The 18,278-nt window shown below is 41.8% G+C and overlaps 1 protein-coding gene across 2 annotated transcripts; it reads left to right on the top strand.

Annotated features, from left to right (window-relative positions):
- Positions 1–870: 870 nt before the first annotated feature.
- On the top strand, positions 871–15,344 carry cdk9 (cyclin-dependent kinase 9 (CDC2-related kinase)). Of its 2 annotated transcripts, none has more exons than XM_072240154.1 (7): positions 871–1,026; positions 5,433–5,514; positions 7,505–7,595; positions 8,323–8,489; positions 9,109–9,280; positions 10,524–10,672; positions 13,095–15,344. In XM_072240154.1, exons 1-7 carry the CDS (start codon positions 887–889, stop codon positions 13,458–13,460), a joined length of 1,167 nt encoding a protein of 388 aa, XP_072096255.1. In that variant the 5' UTR covers positions 871–886; the 3' UTR covers positions 13,461–15,344. The 2 variants fall into 2 exon arrangements, with proteins under 2 accessions (XP_072096255.1, XP_072096256.1); XM_072240155.1 differs by lacking the exon at positions 871–1,026 and adding an exon at positions 1,037–4,648.
- The last annotated feature ends 2,934 nt before the right edge of the window (positions 15,345–18,278 follow it).

Here is an 18,278-nt window from a genome sequence, read left to right as displayed (position 1 = left end):
TTCTATAAAGTATAGGTCCATGCAACCTGATCCTTTGAGCATTTACGTTTTTGGCTGACCATTGTGAGGAAGCGCTGCACACTCAGAAATGCCCTTTACAGAAGTTGAACTCTGTCATCAAGGTGATCCCATGATCTGAACTCCCCATTTCTCCAATGTGACCAGGCTGCAATGTCTCTTATTTGCAATAGTGCCTACATTTTGTGTCTGAAGGACAATGTAAAGATTCTAGATCTTAGAAGAGATTTTCTAGAATTGTGGTGATGGTTTTCATTTGAGTGGAGATTTAATCATTTGCAATGTTGTTTAATAAAACCGTGGATGATCTTCTACCTCCATTTTACATTTCAAGCATATTTTAATGGGCAGCCCATTATCATTAAGTTTTCTTTGTACATGTTATCTGAAACTCCGTGGGTTTAAAATATGAAAAGTAATAAACTGCTGAATGAAAAGTCAACTTGTCAAATAAGTCCAGCAGACTGGAAACACAAGAGAGTACAGATGCTGGAATCTGGAGCAACAAAGCTAGAGGAACTAGTGTAGGGGAACAATCGACATTTCGGGTCGAGACCCTTCGCCTGTACTGAATTCCCAGAATAATTCAGCAAAACGTTTTATAGTATACATGAAAATCCCCAATAGCTGCATTTTGTAGATTGTAAAAAATGGATACTAAAAACAAAAGAGAAAGGGTATAGGATTCTCTCAGATACAAATGTATCAATCCTTGCGGTAAATATTGATAAATTGCAGTCCATTACAACTAGCTGTGAAGTTTCAAGCAAACTCAGCTGCTGCAGTGCGACGCCCGGCCGCCGGAGGCCGCGGTCGGTGGCGTCTGTGAATGAGTTCCAGCGTGCCTTGCGGTGGCCGGAAGTTCAAGATGGCGCGGTGCCCGGACGGCGGCATGGGGGTCCGGCTCAGCGCCGATATGGTCAAATATTACGAGGTGTTGGATTTCCAGTTCTGCGATGAGGTGGCGAAGTACGAGAAGATGGCGAAGATCGGACAGGGGACCTTTGGGTGAGGCTGGTTACAGAGGGCAGCGTGGGCTCGGGGCCTGGGGTCTAGGCCGCAAAAGGGACCTCAGCTCTGGGTAACCAAGCTCATCCTTTCCCGAGACTCAGGAGACTGCAGATTTGGAATTTTTTAGCGTTACTTACGAAACGCTGGAAGTACTCAGCGGGATTGTCAATATCTGTGCAGGGAAATAAACAATGGACGTTTTGGATCTTGATTCTTCATTCAGTCCATCGACTGCCCGTTTCCCTCCACGGTTACTGCCTGATCCGCTGAATTCCAATGGCGTTTTGTGTGTTTCACGGTGAAGAAATGCTTCAAATGACACCACCCGCCGTTGGCATTTCCAGACCACAAACCTCCCTATGTTAACACCACTATACGAGTTCTGGTTAGAATCATAGAAAAGTTCAGCGCTGAAAAAAACTCTTTGGACCATCTAGCACGTGCCGAACTATTTAAGCTGCAGCGACGTGCACCGGGACCATAGACCTCCATAAGTTAACAAATTTCATGTCACATGCCGGTGATAATAAACCTGATTCTGACAATCACCGTTCATATACCTATCCAAACTTCCCTTCTTAAATGTTGAAATCGAGCTTGCATGTACCCCTTAAACTTTGTGAGTCCTGACGAAGGGTCTCGGCCCGAAACGTCGACTGTGCTTCTTCCAATAGATGCTGCCTGGCCTGCTGCGTTCCACTAGCATTTTGTGTGTGTCCCTTAAATTTATCACTTTTCACCCTTAACCCATTGAGGTTCCTCTGCAGAGAAATGGCTCAAAGTTCATTGTGAGGAAGTGCTCAGAACCGCCCTTTACAGGCAAAGTTGAACTCTGCTGTCAATGTGATATTTTGATTAGATCTTTCCATTTCTTGAAAACTTATCCGTGTATAAACATTAAAACCTGTTATCTGGTCATCGTGTTATTATGGCTGGTAACACACAACTGCCAGAGCAACTCAGCAGGCCAGGCAGCATCTAGGAAAAGAGTACATTCAACGTTTCGGACTGAAACGTTAACTGTAGAGTTCTGCTGAGGGGTTTCGGCCTGAAATGTTGACTGTATTCTTTTCCTAGATGCTGCCTGGCCTGCTGAGTTCCTCCAGCATTTTGTGTGTGTTGCTCGGATTTCCAACATCTGCAGATTTTCCATTGTTTGTGATTGGATAACGTGCTGTTTGTGACTTGGCTGCAATGTCTCTTGTATTGTCATAGTAACTATATTTCATATATTAGGGACAATGTCAAGGTCTAAGATTTTAGAAGAGATTTTCTACAATTGTGATGGATTTGATTTGAGCACTTACACTGTCATTTATAAAATTGTTGATGATGTCTACCTTCATTCAAAGGTTTCAAAGGTCCAATTTAATGTCAGAGAAATATATACAGTGTACATCCTGAAATGCTTTTTCTTCGCAAACATCCAGGAAAACAGAGAAGTGCCCCAAGGAATGAACGACAGCTAAACGTAAGAACCCCAAAGACCCCCCCTTCCGCACAGAAGTGGCAGCAAGCAACAATCACTCCTCCCCCCCCCCCCCCACCGGCAATAAAAAGCAAGCATCAGCACCATCACCAAGCCCTCAAGCGTGAGCAAAGCAATTGCAAAGACACAGACTTGCTGTTACCCCAAAGACGTTGCGTTACACCCAGCATTCAACATGCTGTAGATTCTCTCTCCCTAATAAGGGAGAAAAAGGTGCCTCTGTTTTTCCCAGTGAGCAGGGAGACATAACAAACAATTTGCTGGTTTATGATGTTAAAAAGTCCGTTATGTCGCTTTTTTCAAGCTCTGTGCCTGAAGATCACAAACATCCCAAGTCTTCGGGCTCACAGCAGACATTGTGACTCCCTCAACAACACACAGGTCTCCTGTCGTGACACCGACCCTCAATCCGCCTGTCTCCAGAGCCCTGAGATCTTAGGCTTCAGAATTCGAGCCGGACTCTCAGGCTGAACCCTTGGCGTGCTGAACAACGGTCAAGTCCTGAAACCCCAAGAACGGGTCCCATTCCCTCAAAGAACCGAAGTCAGCCTGTAACTCCAGGTCAGGGGCTTCAAAAGAACCCCGAAAGGGAAAAGTAAAGATATTAAAGATGGAAATAGAGCTGTTTCCGAAGATACAAGCAAAGGAGTTGCCGTTTAGCGCCATGTTAACTTCCTGTATTATCTCCAGTTGCATCAATTCCATACAGTTCAATTTGTTTTAAATCTTGACAATGAACATACTCCAATGGCAGAGTGGTTGCAACTGGGAAATAGGAATTTCCAAGCACGCTGAAGCTTCCGAATGAAGAAACATCTTTATAATGCTGAATGGTCCATCTTTCATTATCAGGTGGTGCTTCCTGATTCTGGAATTTAGCTGGTAGAACGGCTACTTTATCGTCCACCCTTTAAAGGTGTCTGAATCTGGGAGATCCTGAGACTTGTTCTAAAGTATTCAAATTGCAACACAAAATACTGGAGGAACCGCAGGTTGGGCAGCATCTGTGGAAATGATCAGATAGTTGACGTTTCGGGTCAAGACACTCCTTCAGGAATGTTGTATTCTTTACTCGAAGCTGTTCAATTTCCTTTCATGAAACATCATTTCATTCTGAAAATTTAAATGTATCTTTGTGAAAAGAAGTTTTATTATTTTTTGGATAAGACTAGCACATGTATGATCTAAATTAAACCCTGCAGAATTAAAGAAAAACTTGTATTATTTCATACACGTGGAGGTAAATGGCTGACTTGGAAATATTTATGAACTGAAAGTATGCAAAATGGCTCATGGTCCGACTCAAACTGGAGCAGAGAATTCTGTTTTTTTTCATATTCTCCTTAACGAAAAGCAAAAATAAGGATTGATTTGCCTGACACATATGACTTGCTGTTCCTTATTCTTTGTAGTGTAGAGAAGTGGTTGTATTTTCCAACTGAACTATGCTTGCACTTCATTCGGTGTTTCATTGTAGAAAAACATTGAAAGATTCTGAGGATGTATTTAAGCTCTGTTTTCAAATTCTTAATTCAGCTGCCTAATAGTGTACTTTCTGCTCATTATACTGCTGGCGTTTAGCAGGAATGAAGGTCTGTCCTTGGTCACTCAGATGTAGAAGGATTCTTCATTGCTGTTTCTGTAACAGTTCTGTTTTACCAATTAGGGTTGTTAGCTCTGAGCTGAACCCCTGGACTTGGAGGACTAGTGGACATCTCTTAGTCTGGTCTCTACCCTTTGACTTGTTTGACATGGGTGACCCTACCAAGCGCCAAAACATAAAGCCCTGACTCCTGCCGACATAGTTCTCTGGGTCACTGAGACATGCAAGCGTCCAAACCATGACATGGTCATGGTCCTCTTGGAAGGCCTTATAGGATATAGGAGCAAAATTAGGCCTCTTAGCCCATCGAGTCCACCATGTCTGATCCATTTTTCCTCTCAGCCCCAATCTCCTGCCTTCTCCCTGTAGGCCTTCACGCCCTGACCAATCAAAGATCTGTCAACCTCTGCCTTAAGACTGGGCCTCCCAGCCACCTGTGGCAAAGAATTCCACAGATTCATTGGAAAATGGAGTCACCTCTTTCTCCCTTATTAGGAGAGAGAGCCTGCAGCATGTCGAATTAACAGGTGAACAATGTAGTCTTTGGGGTAACTGCAAGTCTGTGTCTGCTATTGCTTTGCTCACGCTTGAGTGTTGGTAGCAGGTGTGCTTTATTTTTGCCGGTGGGGGGAGGGGGATTGTTGCTCGCTGCTGCTTACGCGAGGGAAGGAGGGGAACTGGGGGGAGGACTTCAGGGTTCTAATATTTAACTGCCTTTCATTCTTGGAGCACTTCTGTTTTGTAGGTGGTTGCAAAGAAAAAGCATTTCAGGATGTATATTGTATACATTTCTCTGACACTAAATTGTGCCTTTGAAACCTTTGAGATTGACCACTCGCTGGCTAAAGAAATCCCTCCTCGTGTCTGTTCTAAAAGGACATCCCTCTTTTCTGGTCCTAGACTCTCCCACCATAGGAACCATCCTTTCCACATCCACTCTATCAAGGTCTTTCAACATTTGATAGGTTTCAGTTAGGTCACCCCTCAGTCTTGCAGTGTATTCAGGTGGAATACTGCATATAAATGTGGTGAGACAAAAAAAAACATGGTTCTGAAAGTATAACTTGAGTCCATTGGAATTCTAAGAGTGCAAGGAACCATTTTATGTCCTTTCATGCTTAAGTACTTTGCTTATCAACAATAATATGCTCATCTGATGTAAAAAAAATAAAACATACACAACTAGCAAGATGAATGCAAGTTTCTGATTTCTCCCTTTCTGTGGAATAGTGTTGTATGGCTGTATTTGTTTTTGTGGAATTCATTGGTCACTAGAGTGTTTCAATTAAAAGTACTGTGATTGTTTTACAGGGAGGTGTTCAAAGCACGTCATCGACAGACAGGGAAAAAAGTGGCTTTGAAGAAAGTTCTCATGGAAAATGAAAAGGAAGGGGTATGTTGCCAAAATTCTATTATCAGTGTGGATATTAAAGTTTAACTTTGTCTTCTCTGTTGTCCTTCTGATAGTTAGATAATGTGAGTGTATAGTGACTTAATTGGTCAATTCTTTTACGAAAGTTTGCTTTTTATCTGCAAATTACAGTTTACAAATTTTCTTTGATAATTAAACAAAATGGCCATTTGTGTGAGTCTGGTCAGTGCCCTTAAGTAGTCCTTCGCAGATGCCAAAACCCCAAGCATCAACTTGAAGTGCTGCTTCCAATTTCAGCTCCACTTTAATCTCTCTTGATAGACTACCCATCAATCAGGGAAAATGCAGCCGTTGTGGCTTACACACAAGCCAGACACCATTGCGAAATGAACCTTTTAAAGTAAAGTAAAATTTATTATCAGAGTACATATGAGTCATCGCATACAACCCTGAGATTCTTTTCCTTGAGGGCATACTCAGCAAATCTATAGAATAGTAACTAAACAAGATCAATGAAAGAACATAGAAGACAAACTGCAAATGCAAATGTAGATAAGTAGCAATAAATAATGAGATAAAGAGTCTTTAAAGTGAGATCATTGATTCTGGGAACATCTCAATAGATAAGTGTACTTATCCTCATTTGTTCAAAAGCCTGGTGGTTGAGAGGTAGTTATTGTTCTTGAATGTGGTGGTGTGAGTCCTGAGACATTTGTATCCTTTTTGAGGCAGAAAAGCTTTGGGAACCTTGTGCGTATACAACACAACTAATCTGAAGTTTTGTTGATTTTAGTTGATGTTTGAGCTATTTCAAACTGACTCATCAACTGTCAGTTTCCCTTCATAAACATAACCTGACCCACTGAGTTCTTCCAGCATTTTGTTTATTGCTACAGATTCCAGTATCTGACATGATATTCTTGGTTCCTGTCACATGGGCTGTATAAATAGTGTCTATTCTTGTACATGCAAAAATGCAGCCAATAGGACTGATACAATGGAGGGATTTAAAAATAAAGTTAAAAATTTTTAAATTGAGCCATTGCTTTAGCAGGTGCCATTTTAGAGCAGTGTGCACTCATGATAAATGAACATGTTAGCAACTGAGAATCAGGATCAATATCACAGGTGTATGTTGTCTTTGTGGCAGCAATACAATGCAATATGTAATAGAAGAAAAACAGAATTGCAGTAAGTACACACGCACGCACACATATGCATATGTTAAATAAGTAGCACAAATATAGAAATTAAAAAGTGGTGAGGTAGTGTTCATGGGCTCAATGTCCATTTAGAAATCGGATGGCAGAAGGGAAGAAGCTGATCCTGTAATTGTTGAGTGTGTGCCTTCAGGCTTTTGTACCTTCTTCCTAACGGCAGCAGTGAGAACCAGGCATGACCTGGGTGATGGGGCTCCTTAATGATGGATGACACCTTTTCGAGGCCTTGGTTCTTGAAGATGTCCCGGGTACTATGGAGGCTAGTGCCCACGATGGACTGACTAAGTTTACAACTCTCTGTAGTTTATTTCGATCCTGTACAGTAGCTTCCCCCATACTAGTTGGTAATATAGCCAGTTAGAATGCGCTCCTCGGTACATCTGTAGAAAACTGCGAGTGCCGTTGGTGGCATACCAAATCTCCTTGAACCTTGATAGCTATTGTTGTGCCTTCTTTGTAGCTGTATTGATGTGTTGGGTCCTAGATCCTCAGAGGTATTGGTACCCAGGAACTTGAAATTGCTCACTCTGTCTACTTCTGATCCCTGAGGACCGGTGCGTGTTTCATTATCTTACCGTTTCTGAAATCCACCATCAGTTTTTTGGTCTTGCTGATGTTGAGGGTTTTGGTTGACTTCAGGTGGTCAGTTATGAGTGCACTGAAATAATTAAATATAGAAGTATTATAAATCTTATGTCTGTGGTGTAACAATGTTGTGAAGATCTTTTGAGTTAAAAATAAGTTTATTCCCACAAGTGCTGTGCAAATAATTTTTAAACCATTTTTACTAGTTTCCCATCACGGCGTTGAGAGAAATAAAAATCCTGCAACTACTGAAACATGAAAATGTGGTGAATCTTATTGAGATCTGCCGCACCAAAGGTGAGTTTCATCTCAAAGTGAAAATCGTTGGGAGTGTAACACCTTTAGTGAATGCATAATAGTTCAGTGCCCTGAATTTCCTATTGCAAATAACTGAAATTTGTCCACAGCAAATAGCTGTCATTGTGCAGGATTGATACAAAGTTTTCATAGCCTGTATAACTCAAAATATATCTGTGGTAGTTTGGTCCACACGTTGAAAGAACGCAGTAGATCGTTTGTAACACGAAACGGAGCTTTTGAATTTCCCCATCAAGAGCAGTTCCTTTGCAACCCAAGAGGTGATGCTCAGGAATGGAGTGAAACAGTGAATTAATACAGGCCATTCAAAACTTGGCATTTCAGTCCAAAGGTGTTTGGTCTTGCTCGTTTACCCTTTCACCCTCTTACCCTTTCCTTGTAACTGCCTCATATTTTCCCAGTGGCTAGCAAGCATTTTCTACTATTTATGTAAGATTATACAGATTTTTTTTTTCGCTATCTCTGTGAACTGACTTGAGGACAGTATTCCCTTCAACCTGTTGCCTGAAGTAATAGCGGATGAAGATTTAGGCAAGGAAGACTCCACAAAATTGATCTTTCTCCCAAAACCAAAATCTCTCCAGCTCTTGTCTCTATTCCTGGCTCACTGTTGTTTCGGTCCAAACAAATGAGAGTGGGATTTGTACCTGAGACAGTGATGCTTAAAGGGGGGCAGTGATGGATTATTTCTGTGTAATCCCTCCAGCCACGCAGTATAATCGCTACAAGGGCAGCATCTATCTGGTATTTGACTTCTGCGAGCATGACCTGGCTGGACTGCTCAGCAATGCAAACGTGAAGTTCACTTTGGCAGAAATCAAGAAGGTGATGCAGATGCTGCTGAATGGGCTCTACTACATCCATCGGAACAAGGTGAGAAGCAGTGAGATGGAGTGACCTAGCTTGGTTTGATTGGTTGCTATCAGAGTTGAGCTCACAGCCACGTTATCATCTGATCACTATAAAGCTAAATGTACAGTATCATGCTGCCTTTTCTCCACATTGCTAACTAAAATGATTTGGAGTTTTATTAAATGGGGATTGTTTCAATATGACTTTTAATGCTGACACCCTAGAATATTGGCTCTCAACTTTTCCATCTCGTTATCTTAGCAGTGTGAGACTATTTTCACTAGAGTCTGCAGTAGTTCAAGAAGGCACTCCCCATCCGTTTAAACGCAATTAGGAAATAGTAATGAATGGTCCCTTTAAGCTGTAAATCTATTCAGACACTTCTCTCTTCCTTTGTTGTGTGTAGCATCTTGTGTACTGGATAACCACTGTACATCCCTTTGTGACCCTGCACTTCAAAGATTAAATCTGAATGGAGGTGAATAAATACAAGTCTTTTTTTAAACAGGCCATTTGTGCAAGACATCACAACGTAATAATGAACTAAGGCTTGTTATCTTATATTTGGCTCTCAATAACTGCATAGATGATCTTGTCAGAAAATAAAAACTATGCACTGCTTTTCCATTCTTGTTTGTAGATCCTGCACCGAGATATGAAAGCAGCCAATGTTCTGATCACTCGGGATGGTGTGTTGAAACTGGCCGACTTTGGTCTGGCTCGAGCATTTAGTCTTGCCAAGAATAGTCAGCCAAATCGCTACACCAATAGGGTGGTAACCCTGTGGTACCGTCCACCAGAGCTCCTGCTAGGTAAGTTACTCTAAACCCGTGACAAGCTTAGAGAATATTTCTTGCGTACTTTGCCCTCTGACATTGCTAGTGGATCACCATTGTTTTCTCTCCAGCAATTAGCGTTGGTCAATAAGATATAGCTTTGTCTCTTAAACAAAACTAGTTCCTTATTTTCTGCTCAGTGTCCACAAGGCCCTCTTTCCCTCATCCCCCAATCCTGCTTTTGTCCCAATAGATCCTAACCATCATAATATGTGACTATTAAGCCTTAGAGATCCAAGGGGAATTGTATTGGAGCATTTGTGCCAGAGTTATATTTATAATTTCATCAAAACTATAAACTTCTGTCTGTTCCAAAAGAGAGTTGAATATTTTGTTCATAGCAGGCTACTTAGAATTTGTATTGGGTGCTATTTTTAAGCATGTATAATTATGATAACTTTGTTGAAAGAGGTGCTAACACTGTGAAGCAAAGTTTGATAGTATATACTACTTGTAGCCAGGAGAGGTCAACACCGTGAAGCAAAATTCGATAGTATACACTTCTTGTAGCCAGGAGAGGGCTCTGTCTCATTCTCAACAACTTTCTCTTTACTGGTGGGATTGGCAGTAGCTATCTGCTTTAAATTACAAAAAAGCGACATCTTTTAAACCAATAGAGAGGATCAGAGAATCACTACACTACAATTCGTCTGTTTGAGTTTTTTTTTTGTTTTTAATATCCTAAGTAAAACTCTCGATATGTACATAAAGCTCTGAAAAGTAATTTAAATTTAACTGATTTCTCATTTTAATTCCCCAATTATCTGGATTGTTTATTTTTATACATTTTTATTAGCTTTGTGGAAGGGAATTACTTAGTTGTGTTTATTATGGGAATTATCACCAAAACTGAATGAAACTCGACATTCTAGGATCTGTGGCCAATTATCAAATGTAGGACTAGGTATTTTTGAGGCTGTTGTTTCCCAGTCAGAAAGGGGAAAAATGAATCAGGGAAACAAAGAAATAATCTTTGTTGAAGTACTCACTTTGTATATTGGATGAGGACAGAATCGAGAAGTAATGTCACTTGATCTGCTGGGATTCACTATGCAGGTTTGTATGTGAAGAATGCCTCCTGGATTGAGTTTTTAAAAGGCCATGCATTCTTGGGAGTTAATCATAGTACCTTCCAGATGGAAAACCTGGGTGTATCACGTTCCTGCAAGATATACCTTTCCTTTAATGAGTTGTTTCTTTCCCTTTTTCCTGAATCCAGGTGAGCGAGACTACGGACCGCCTATTGATCTTTGGGGTGCTGGTTGCATCATGGCTGAGATGTGGACACGGAGTCCAATAATGCAGGGCAACACAGAACAGCACCAGTTAACGTTGATCAGTCAGCTCTGTGGCTCCATTACAGCAGAGGTACAGCCTGTTGGGTTCAGGAATACCAGTGCCCAGTAATAATACAGCCAGTAAATGTACTGACTTATGTTTAGATGATACCTTTAAAGTAGGAGCATCTTCCACCACAGATAACTAATGAAGAATTAGAAAGAATGGCACAATTAATGTAAGTTGAAGACTGTGATATTGGATTTGGGAGTGCCTGAAAGTGCAGGAGGCGACAGGCTGATGGGGCTTCATAGGCATCGTGGTTGTGTAGTGGTTCGTGTAGCACTATTTCAGCGCCGACTGCCCAGGTTCAATTCCACCGCTGTTTGTAAGGTGTTTGTCTGGAAGGGCTGTGTGGCTTCCCTCCAGTGCAGCGTTTCCTCCCACATTCCAAAGAGGCGAGGGTTAGTAGGTTAATTAGTCAGTGGGTGTGATTGAGTGGCATGGGATCGCTGGGCTGGAAGGGCTTGTTACCATGCTCTGTCTGTCTAAAAGTGGCATGGAACAGGAAGTTCAGTGTAGCCTTTCTGATTGGGTGTGGTGCTCCACAAAGCAGACAGCCATCCTGCTTTTGGTTTCTCTGATATAGAGAAGACCACCTGAGGAGAACTAAATGCAGAAAACTAGCATTGGAAGAAATGCAAGTGAATTGCTGTTTGAAAAGATGTGAAAGGGCAGGGTTAAGTCACTTTTGGTTGTGTAGGAAAGTGCTACAGGGACGGGAGTGATTGTGGAGAAAAGGGTGGATTAGGGCAAATCCTGAAAGGAACTGGCCTGTGAAGTGTTGAAGGAGAAGGGAAAGTGCTGTTTAGTGGTGGAACTTTGTTGAAGCTTGTGTAAGTTGTAAAAGGGCTTGTTCAGATATGTAGGAGGGTGACAACCAATGAAGGGGCGAGAGATACAGAGGGGAATAGATAAGATGCTGTCACGGGCTCTCAGCTATTTCAAGGGACTATACCATGATTCTGAAAGAAGGCAGGCATCTCAGGGGCACTTGTAAGGGAAGTCTTTTTCATGAGGGCAAAGACAACAAAGCGTAAGAAATGGGAGGATATTTTTAGGCTCTTAGAGGAGGGAGAAAGCATAGTCACGTTAGCTGTGAGAATCTATATACTTGTATGGATGGTTATCACTAGCCTATTGCCTTGAGATTGGGAAGGATACTGAGAAGGGAAGAGTCAGAGGTCAACCGTGTGAAGGTGACAGCAATTTCAGAGCTTTCTCTTCACTTTTCAAAACTGGTCATTTCTGCTGTAAGTCGCATATCTATGACATGGTTCAGTTAATGCAGCTTGAACTGCTGGGCATGTACCATAGTCTAAATTTTACATTCCTTTTCTGTATTATCATTCGCTAACTACTGCCGTAAACTCATGTCCCAAAGGCAACCATAGCCAATGCTGGCCTTTCCCTATCACATATATTTCCTTGTCTATCTTTTACCCCCAACTTCTCTGCAACTTAAAACAAATGCAAGTTTTCTTTCTTTCCCAGTCCTGACAGAGCGTCTTTGACCCAAAACTTTAACCGTGCTTCTCTTTTCACTGATCCTACTACATGCTGAATGTTTCCGGTATTTTATTTGTTTTTTTTAATTAAGGATTTTCAGCAACTGCAGATTTTTTAAAAATTGTTTACCGAAGAATAAAACAGGCAGTCGCAGTCAGTTCTTTCACTGGTGTCACAGGTGGAAACATGGTGGATTTTCAAAATTGTAGCTAGTGGAAATGGAGAACTGTTAAAGAAAGGAAATGATGGATGATAGTTTGAAAGGACAGGTGCAGGGGTGGCTTCTTGTAGGGTTGAAGGTGAGTTATTTTGTCTGGTATTTGTAGGATGGAAACCATGACAATGGGATAAAAGAATTCATGAGCAAAGTGAGCAGTGATATCATGTGGATGAAAACTGCTAAAATATGTGATTTAAGATCCGGATGGACAGATTTGGCTTAATAATGGACATCGGGAATAGCAAAGACATCTGTGCAGTTGGTCTTTATCTCCACAACAAGTGTCCTCGACCTGAGGATAATGGGATTAAATGAGCAATTGATTGAAAACAAAGAAGCTGTCTTTACATTCCAGGAGAAATTTTGGCAGAGGAGAAGTGGTACTTGATAACATGAATATTTGGTAACGTTCTGTATAAACCAGTAGGATGTTGATTGCCTGAACAAAACTTCACGAGTGGCACAGTTGCATAGCAGTTTGTGAGATGTTATTACAACGCCTACAACCGGGGTTCAGTTCCACTGCTGTTTGTCTGTCAGGGGCTCCTCTGGATGCTCAGTTTCCTCCCGCATTCCAAAGACGTGCAGATCAGAAGGCTATTTGGTAAATGGGTGTGATTGGATAACACAGGATTGTTGGGTTGGAAGGGCTTGTTTGTGTGTCTAAATAAAACGAATGAAGAAAGTGTAGTGGAGATTAAACTTGTGCTTGCTTGATTTCAGGTTTGGCCTAACGTTGAGAAGTATGAACTGTACCAAAAGTTGGAATTACCTAAAGGTCAGAAGCGGAAAGTTAAAGACCGGTTAAAAGCCTATGTAAAGGACCCTTATGCACTGGACCTCATTGACAAGTTGCTTGTCCTTGACCCGACCCAGAGGATTGACAGTGATGATGCACTTAACCACGATTTCTTCTGGACTGACCCTATGCCTTCTGACCTTAAGAACATGCTCTCAACCCACAACCAATCAATGTTTGAATATTTAGCCCCTCCCAGGAGGCGTGGCAGTCACATGCCTCAGCAGTCAACCAATCAGAACAAGAATCCCGCCGCCGCCAACCAGACAGAGTTCGATCGCGTATTTTGAAAATGGTTAAAGAAGTTAATGAATTGTAGAGTGACCTGGGGCAGGTTGTTTATTTATATAGATAGTGCCATATTGGGGGTCTTGTGATCAAAAGATGTTGAACTGTTATTCATAAATTGTGCCTATTACTAATTGGATGTTGTCAAAGGTACTTCTCTTCAAAAGCAAAAAATGGGCTGTGAGTCCAGAAATAGCATACTATGACCCTGGTTAAGGAGTCCTGGATTGATTTCTGTTTTCTCGGTGATGCTGTAGTATTCAGCATAAGTTTAGAATTGTTATGTGTTTCTTTGTTCGATCCGTAATCATTCCATCATTGGTTGATGTTGAATCACTTTGAGTTAGTACTTGGAGCACAAGTGAATGGCACAATGTGTCCACATGTCTTGGGATGTGTGTTTATATTCAGATTTCCCTCAGATGCTGCTCACCTGTTGCAATCTGACGGCATTCCAAAAAGAAAATGAAGAAAGTCAGTTATATCACCCGAAATAAAGGTTTACAGGCATAGACAGTGAATAGTTTTCCTCTTACATTGGTCGTGACTTCAGAGCTCTTGGTAAATTCAGGAAACTGACTCGTTCTTTTAAGCTTTATTTTCTGAAGATAAGCACCATGGAGATCTTTGGATGCTGAATAATTTGTATCTTGAAGAGCTATATTTTGGAGAAAACAGTATCTTCATAAGCATCTGTTGAACATTGAAATGATGCTGCACTGTTTTTTTGGTGATAGAATCTTACTGAGATTATGGCTTTGTTTCCTGAAACCCAAAACTTTGCCATTTGCTTCTCTTTAAGTTGGTACTTTTTACATGGTTATACTATAAGATAATTGAAAGTTTTAAGAAAAAAGTAAAATATCTTCTCACAGATCAGCTCATACCTTGAGAGTGATTTGTAGGTGCTGATGTGCTGTAATAAATCCCGTTAGTGCCAGTGTTTGATTCCTATTCTAACGCTGCCTCGTTACTGACTTTCCTAGAATGCATGTCCACAGCTGAATAAAAATGAAATGGATTGAATGATTATTATACAACATCATCATAAATTTTCTGAGAAGTGCGGCCCTTTGTTTGCTTTCCCTTTCCATCTAAGACGCAACTGTGCCTCTTACTAGGTTATGTAATTGAGCAGTTTCATAGATTCTAGCTGCAGAGTATTACGAACTCTGGGAGAAACTGTGCAATATGAGAACTCATTTAAATAGCTGCGGAACTGCCGTTAATGTGATATATATTTCTCTGCAAAGTGGAATCACAGACTAGTTTTTTTTTAATGCAGTTTCTTTATTTATTTCGCTTGCAATATTTGATTTTATTCCAACTTTGTCATGACCAAATATCAGATTGTCCACTGGTAGAATAAAATAGCCTATTGCTTTCATTGGCATTGCCAGTACCTCCAGTAGTTTGAGTTCCAGTGTCTGGGATGTCAATATAGGCTCAATCCTGGAGTATTTTAAGAAATACTGTTAATGTGCAGTTCTTAGGTTCAAACAATTTCAAGGTAAATGATTTAGTTATGCACTGTACAATACAGCATTAGAGCATATGAAAGATGTTTACAGTTTATTATACATCACATCAGTAAGTATGAATTCTAGGCTTTTAAATAAATTGTTCTGAAGCAATCCGGCTTTGTTTCTGTGTGTGTGTGTGTGTGTGTGTGTGTGTCTGTGTATCATTTTGGTCCATTGTGTACAGATTTGTTTTTATTCACTGCCCCAGTTATTCAGAATTTATTTACTTTGGTCTTATTTTTAATGTGCTGGCTTGGTTCATTTTTGAACAGGAGAATAGTCTGGTTGCAAGTTGTTTAGTCAGTATATATTGCTTACTGCTAACCAGCAAATTTCTTAGCTACTCAGAATATTTACAGCAAATACTCCAGTTTAAAATTTACCAATGAGTTTATCAGGTTGCAAATAACCATGATGTGTTTGAATGTATAAAATATAATTTGCTATGTAAATGCAGTTGTGATCTTATGTCATGCCTCAAATGTTCAAAGTTCAAAGTAAAGTCCTTGGGTTGTGGGCACAACACAAAATGCTGGAGGAGCTCAGTAGGCCAGGCTGCATCTATGGAAAAAAGTACAGTTGATGTTTCAGGCCAAGACCTTTCGGCAGGTCTGGAGGAAAAAAGCTGAGGAGTACATTTAAGTGGTGGGGTAGGGGAGAGAAACACAAGGTGATAGGTGAAACCATGAAACGTGAAGGGGGAAGGATGAAGTAAAGAGCGACCGAATCAAGAAGCTTGAAAACAAATTTGGAAACCATGTGGTACTAGGTAAGAGCAGCAGGGACCACAGAGGGGGAGCAGTGAGGAAGGATTTCACTGAATTCCCATTGAACGAAAGATTTGGGCATCCCTGGAAGAGACTTCGCAGCGTAGTAATCCAATCTCAAACGAGAAAATCTAGGTTGTGGGAACAGTTCAGTGATGGGCGAGTGAAACTGAGTGAAGTCATTCCCTTTGCTGGAAGAGCCTGATGGTTAAGGGGTAATAAATATTCCTGAACCTGGTGGTGTGTACCGCCTTCATTATGGCAGCAGTGAGAAGAGAGCCTGACCTGGGTTGGGGGGGGGGGTTCCCAGATGATGAATGCTGCTTTCCTGTGGCACTTCATGTAGATGTGCTCAGTGGGGAGAGCTTTACCCATGACAGACTGGGCCAGATCCACTACTTTTTGTAGGATTTTCTATTCAGTGGCATTGGTGCTTCCATACCAAGCTGAGATACAGCCAGTCAATATACTCTCCACCACACATCTATGGAAGTTTGTCAAAATTTTAGATGTCATACCAAAAGTGCTTTCTTAGTAATTGCACTGGAATTCTGGGCCCAGGACAAGTCCTCTGAAATGATAACACTGATGGATTCAAAGTTGCTAACCCCCACCTCTCCACCTCTGATTCCCCCCCCCCCAGTGAGGACTGGCACATGGATCTCTGGTTTCCTTCTGAAGTCAATGGCTTTGGTCTTGCTGACATTGAATAAGAGGTTGTGGTACCACTCAACCAGATTTTCAATCTCTCTCCTATATGCTGATTTATCACCACCTTTGATTCAGCAATCAGAAGTCTGTCAATCTCTGCAAGGCCACTGGGGAAGTTGAAGCCTAATGTCTTCCAAGCCTGAGCCGTGTGAACAGAGCTTGTTTTGCTGTTTTAGTGCTGGCTTGTGTTTTGTGTTTGCTTCTGCGGAGCAGTGTGAGTATGCTAAAACATAGAATAGAAACAGACAAAGCCGTGCCAAACATGTCTTTACCATAGAAATTACCCAGGGTTACCCATAGCCCTCTATTTTTCTAAGCTCCATATACCTATCCAAAAGTCTCTTAAAAGACCCTATAGTTTCCGCCTCCACCATCATCGCCGGCAGCCCATTCCATGCGCTCACCACTCTGCGTTTTAAAAAAAAATTTACTCGACATCTCTGTATCTACTTCCAAGCATTGTGCCCTCTAGTGCTAGCCATTTCAGCCCCAGGAAAAAGCCTCTGACTATCCACACGATCAATGCTTCTCATCATCTTATACACCTCTATCTGGCCAACTCTCATCCTCTGTCGCTCCAAGGAGAGTAGGCCGAGTTCACTCAACCTATTTTCATAAGGCATGTTCCCCAAGCCAGGCAACATCCTTGTAAATCTCTGCATCCTTTCTATAGTTTCCACATCCTTTCTGTAGTGAGGTGACCAGAACTGAGCACAGTACTCCAGCTGGGGTCTAACCAGGGTCCTATATAGCAGCAAACAACAGGAATTCTGCAGATGCTGGAAATTCAAGCAACACACATTGCTGGTGAACTTTATGCACACATTCTTTCTCTCACTCTCCTTTTTCTCCCTCTGAATATACCTCTTGCCCATCCTCTGGGTCCCCCCCCCCGCCTCCTTGTCTTTCTTCCCGGACCTCCTGTCCCATGATCCTCTCGTATCCCCTTTTGCCTATCACCTGTCCAGCTCTTGGCTCTATCCCTCCCCCTCCTGTCTTCTCCTATCATTTTGGATCTCCCCCTCCCCCTCCGACTTTCAAATCCCTTACTCACTCTTCCTTCAGTTAGTCCTGACGAAGGGTCTCGGCCTGAAACGCCGACTGCACCTCTTCCTACAGATGCTGCCTGGCCTGCTGCGTTCACCAGCAACTTTGATGTGTGTTCCTATATAGCAGTAACATTATATCTTGGCGCTTAAACTCAATCCCACGATTGATGAAGGCCAATGCACTGTGTGCCTTCTTAACCATGGAGTCAACCTGCGCAGCAGCTTTGAGTGTCCGATGGACTCGGACCCCAAGATCCCTCTGATCCTCCACACTGCCAAGGGTCTTACCATTAATACTATATTCTGCTGTCGTATTTGACCTACCAAAATGAACCACCTCACACTTATCTGGGTTGAACTCTGTCTGCCACTTCTCAGACCAGGTTTGCATCCTATCAGTGTCCTGCTGTAACCTCTGACAACTTTCCACACTATCCACAACACCCCCAACCTTTGTGTCATCAGCAAATTTATTCATCCATCCCTCCACTTCCTCACCCAGATCATTTAAAAAATCACGAAGAGTAGGGGTCCCAAAACAGATCTCTGAGGCTCACCACTGGTCACCGACCTCCATGCAGAATATGACCCGTTCACAGCCACTCTCTGCTATCTGTGGGCAAGCCAGTTCTGGATCCACAAAGCAAGGTCCCCTTGGATTCCATGCCTCCTTACTTTCTCAATAAGTCTTGCATGGGGTACCTTATCAAATGCCTTGCTGAAATCCATATACACTATATCTGCTGCTCTTCCTTCATCAATGTGTTTAG

This window comes from Mobula birostris, chromosome 22 (assembly GCF_030028105.1).
Source record: "Mobula birostris isolate sMobBir1 chromosome 22, sMobBir1.hap1, whole genome shotgun sequence".
In the NCBI taxonomy this organism is placed as follows: Eukaryota; Metazoa; Chordata; class Chondrichthyes; order Myliobatiformes; family Myliobatidae; genus Mobula; species Mobula birostris.
The sequence above is the reverse complement of the archived record's forward strand: the minus strand, read 5'-3'. Positions and strand labels throughout refer to the sequence as shown.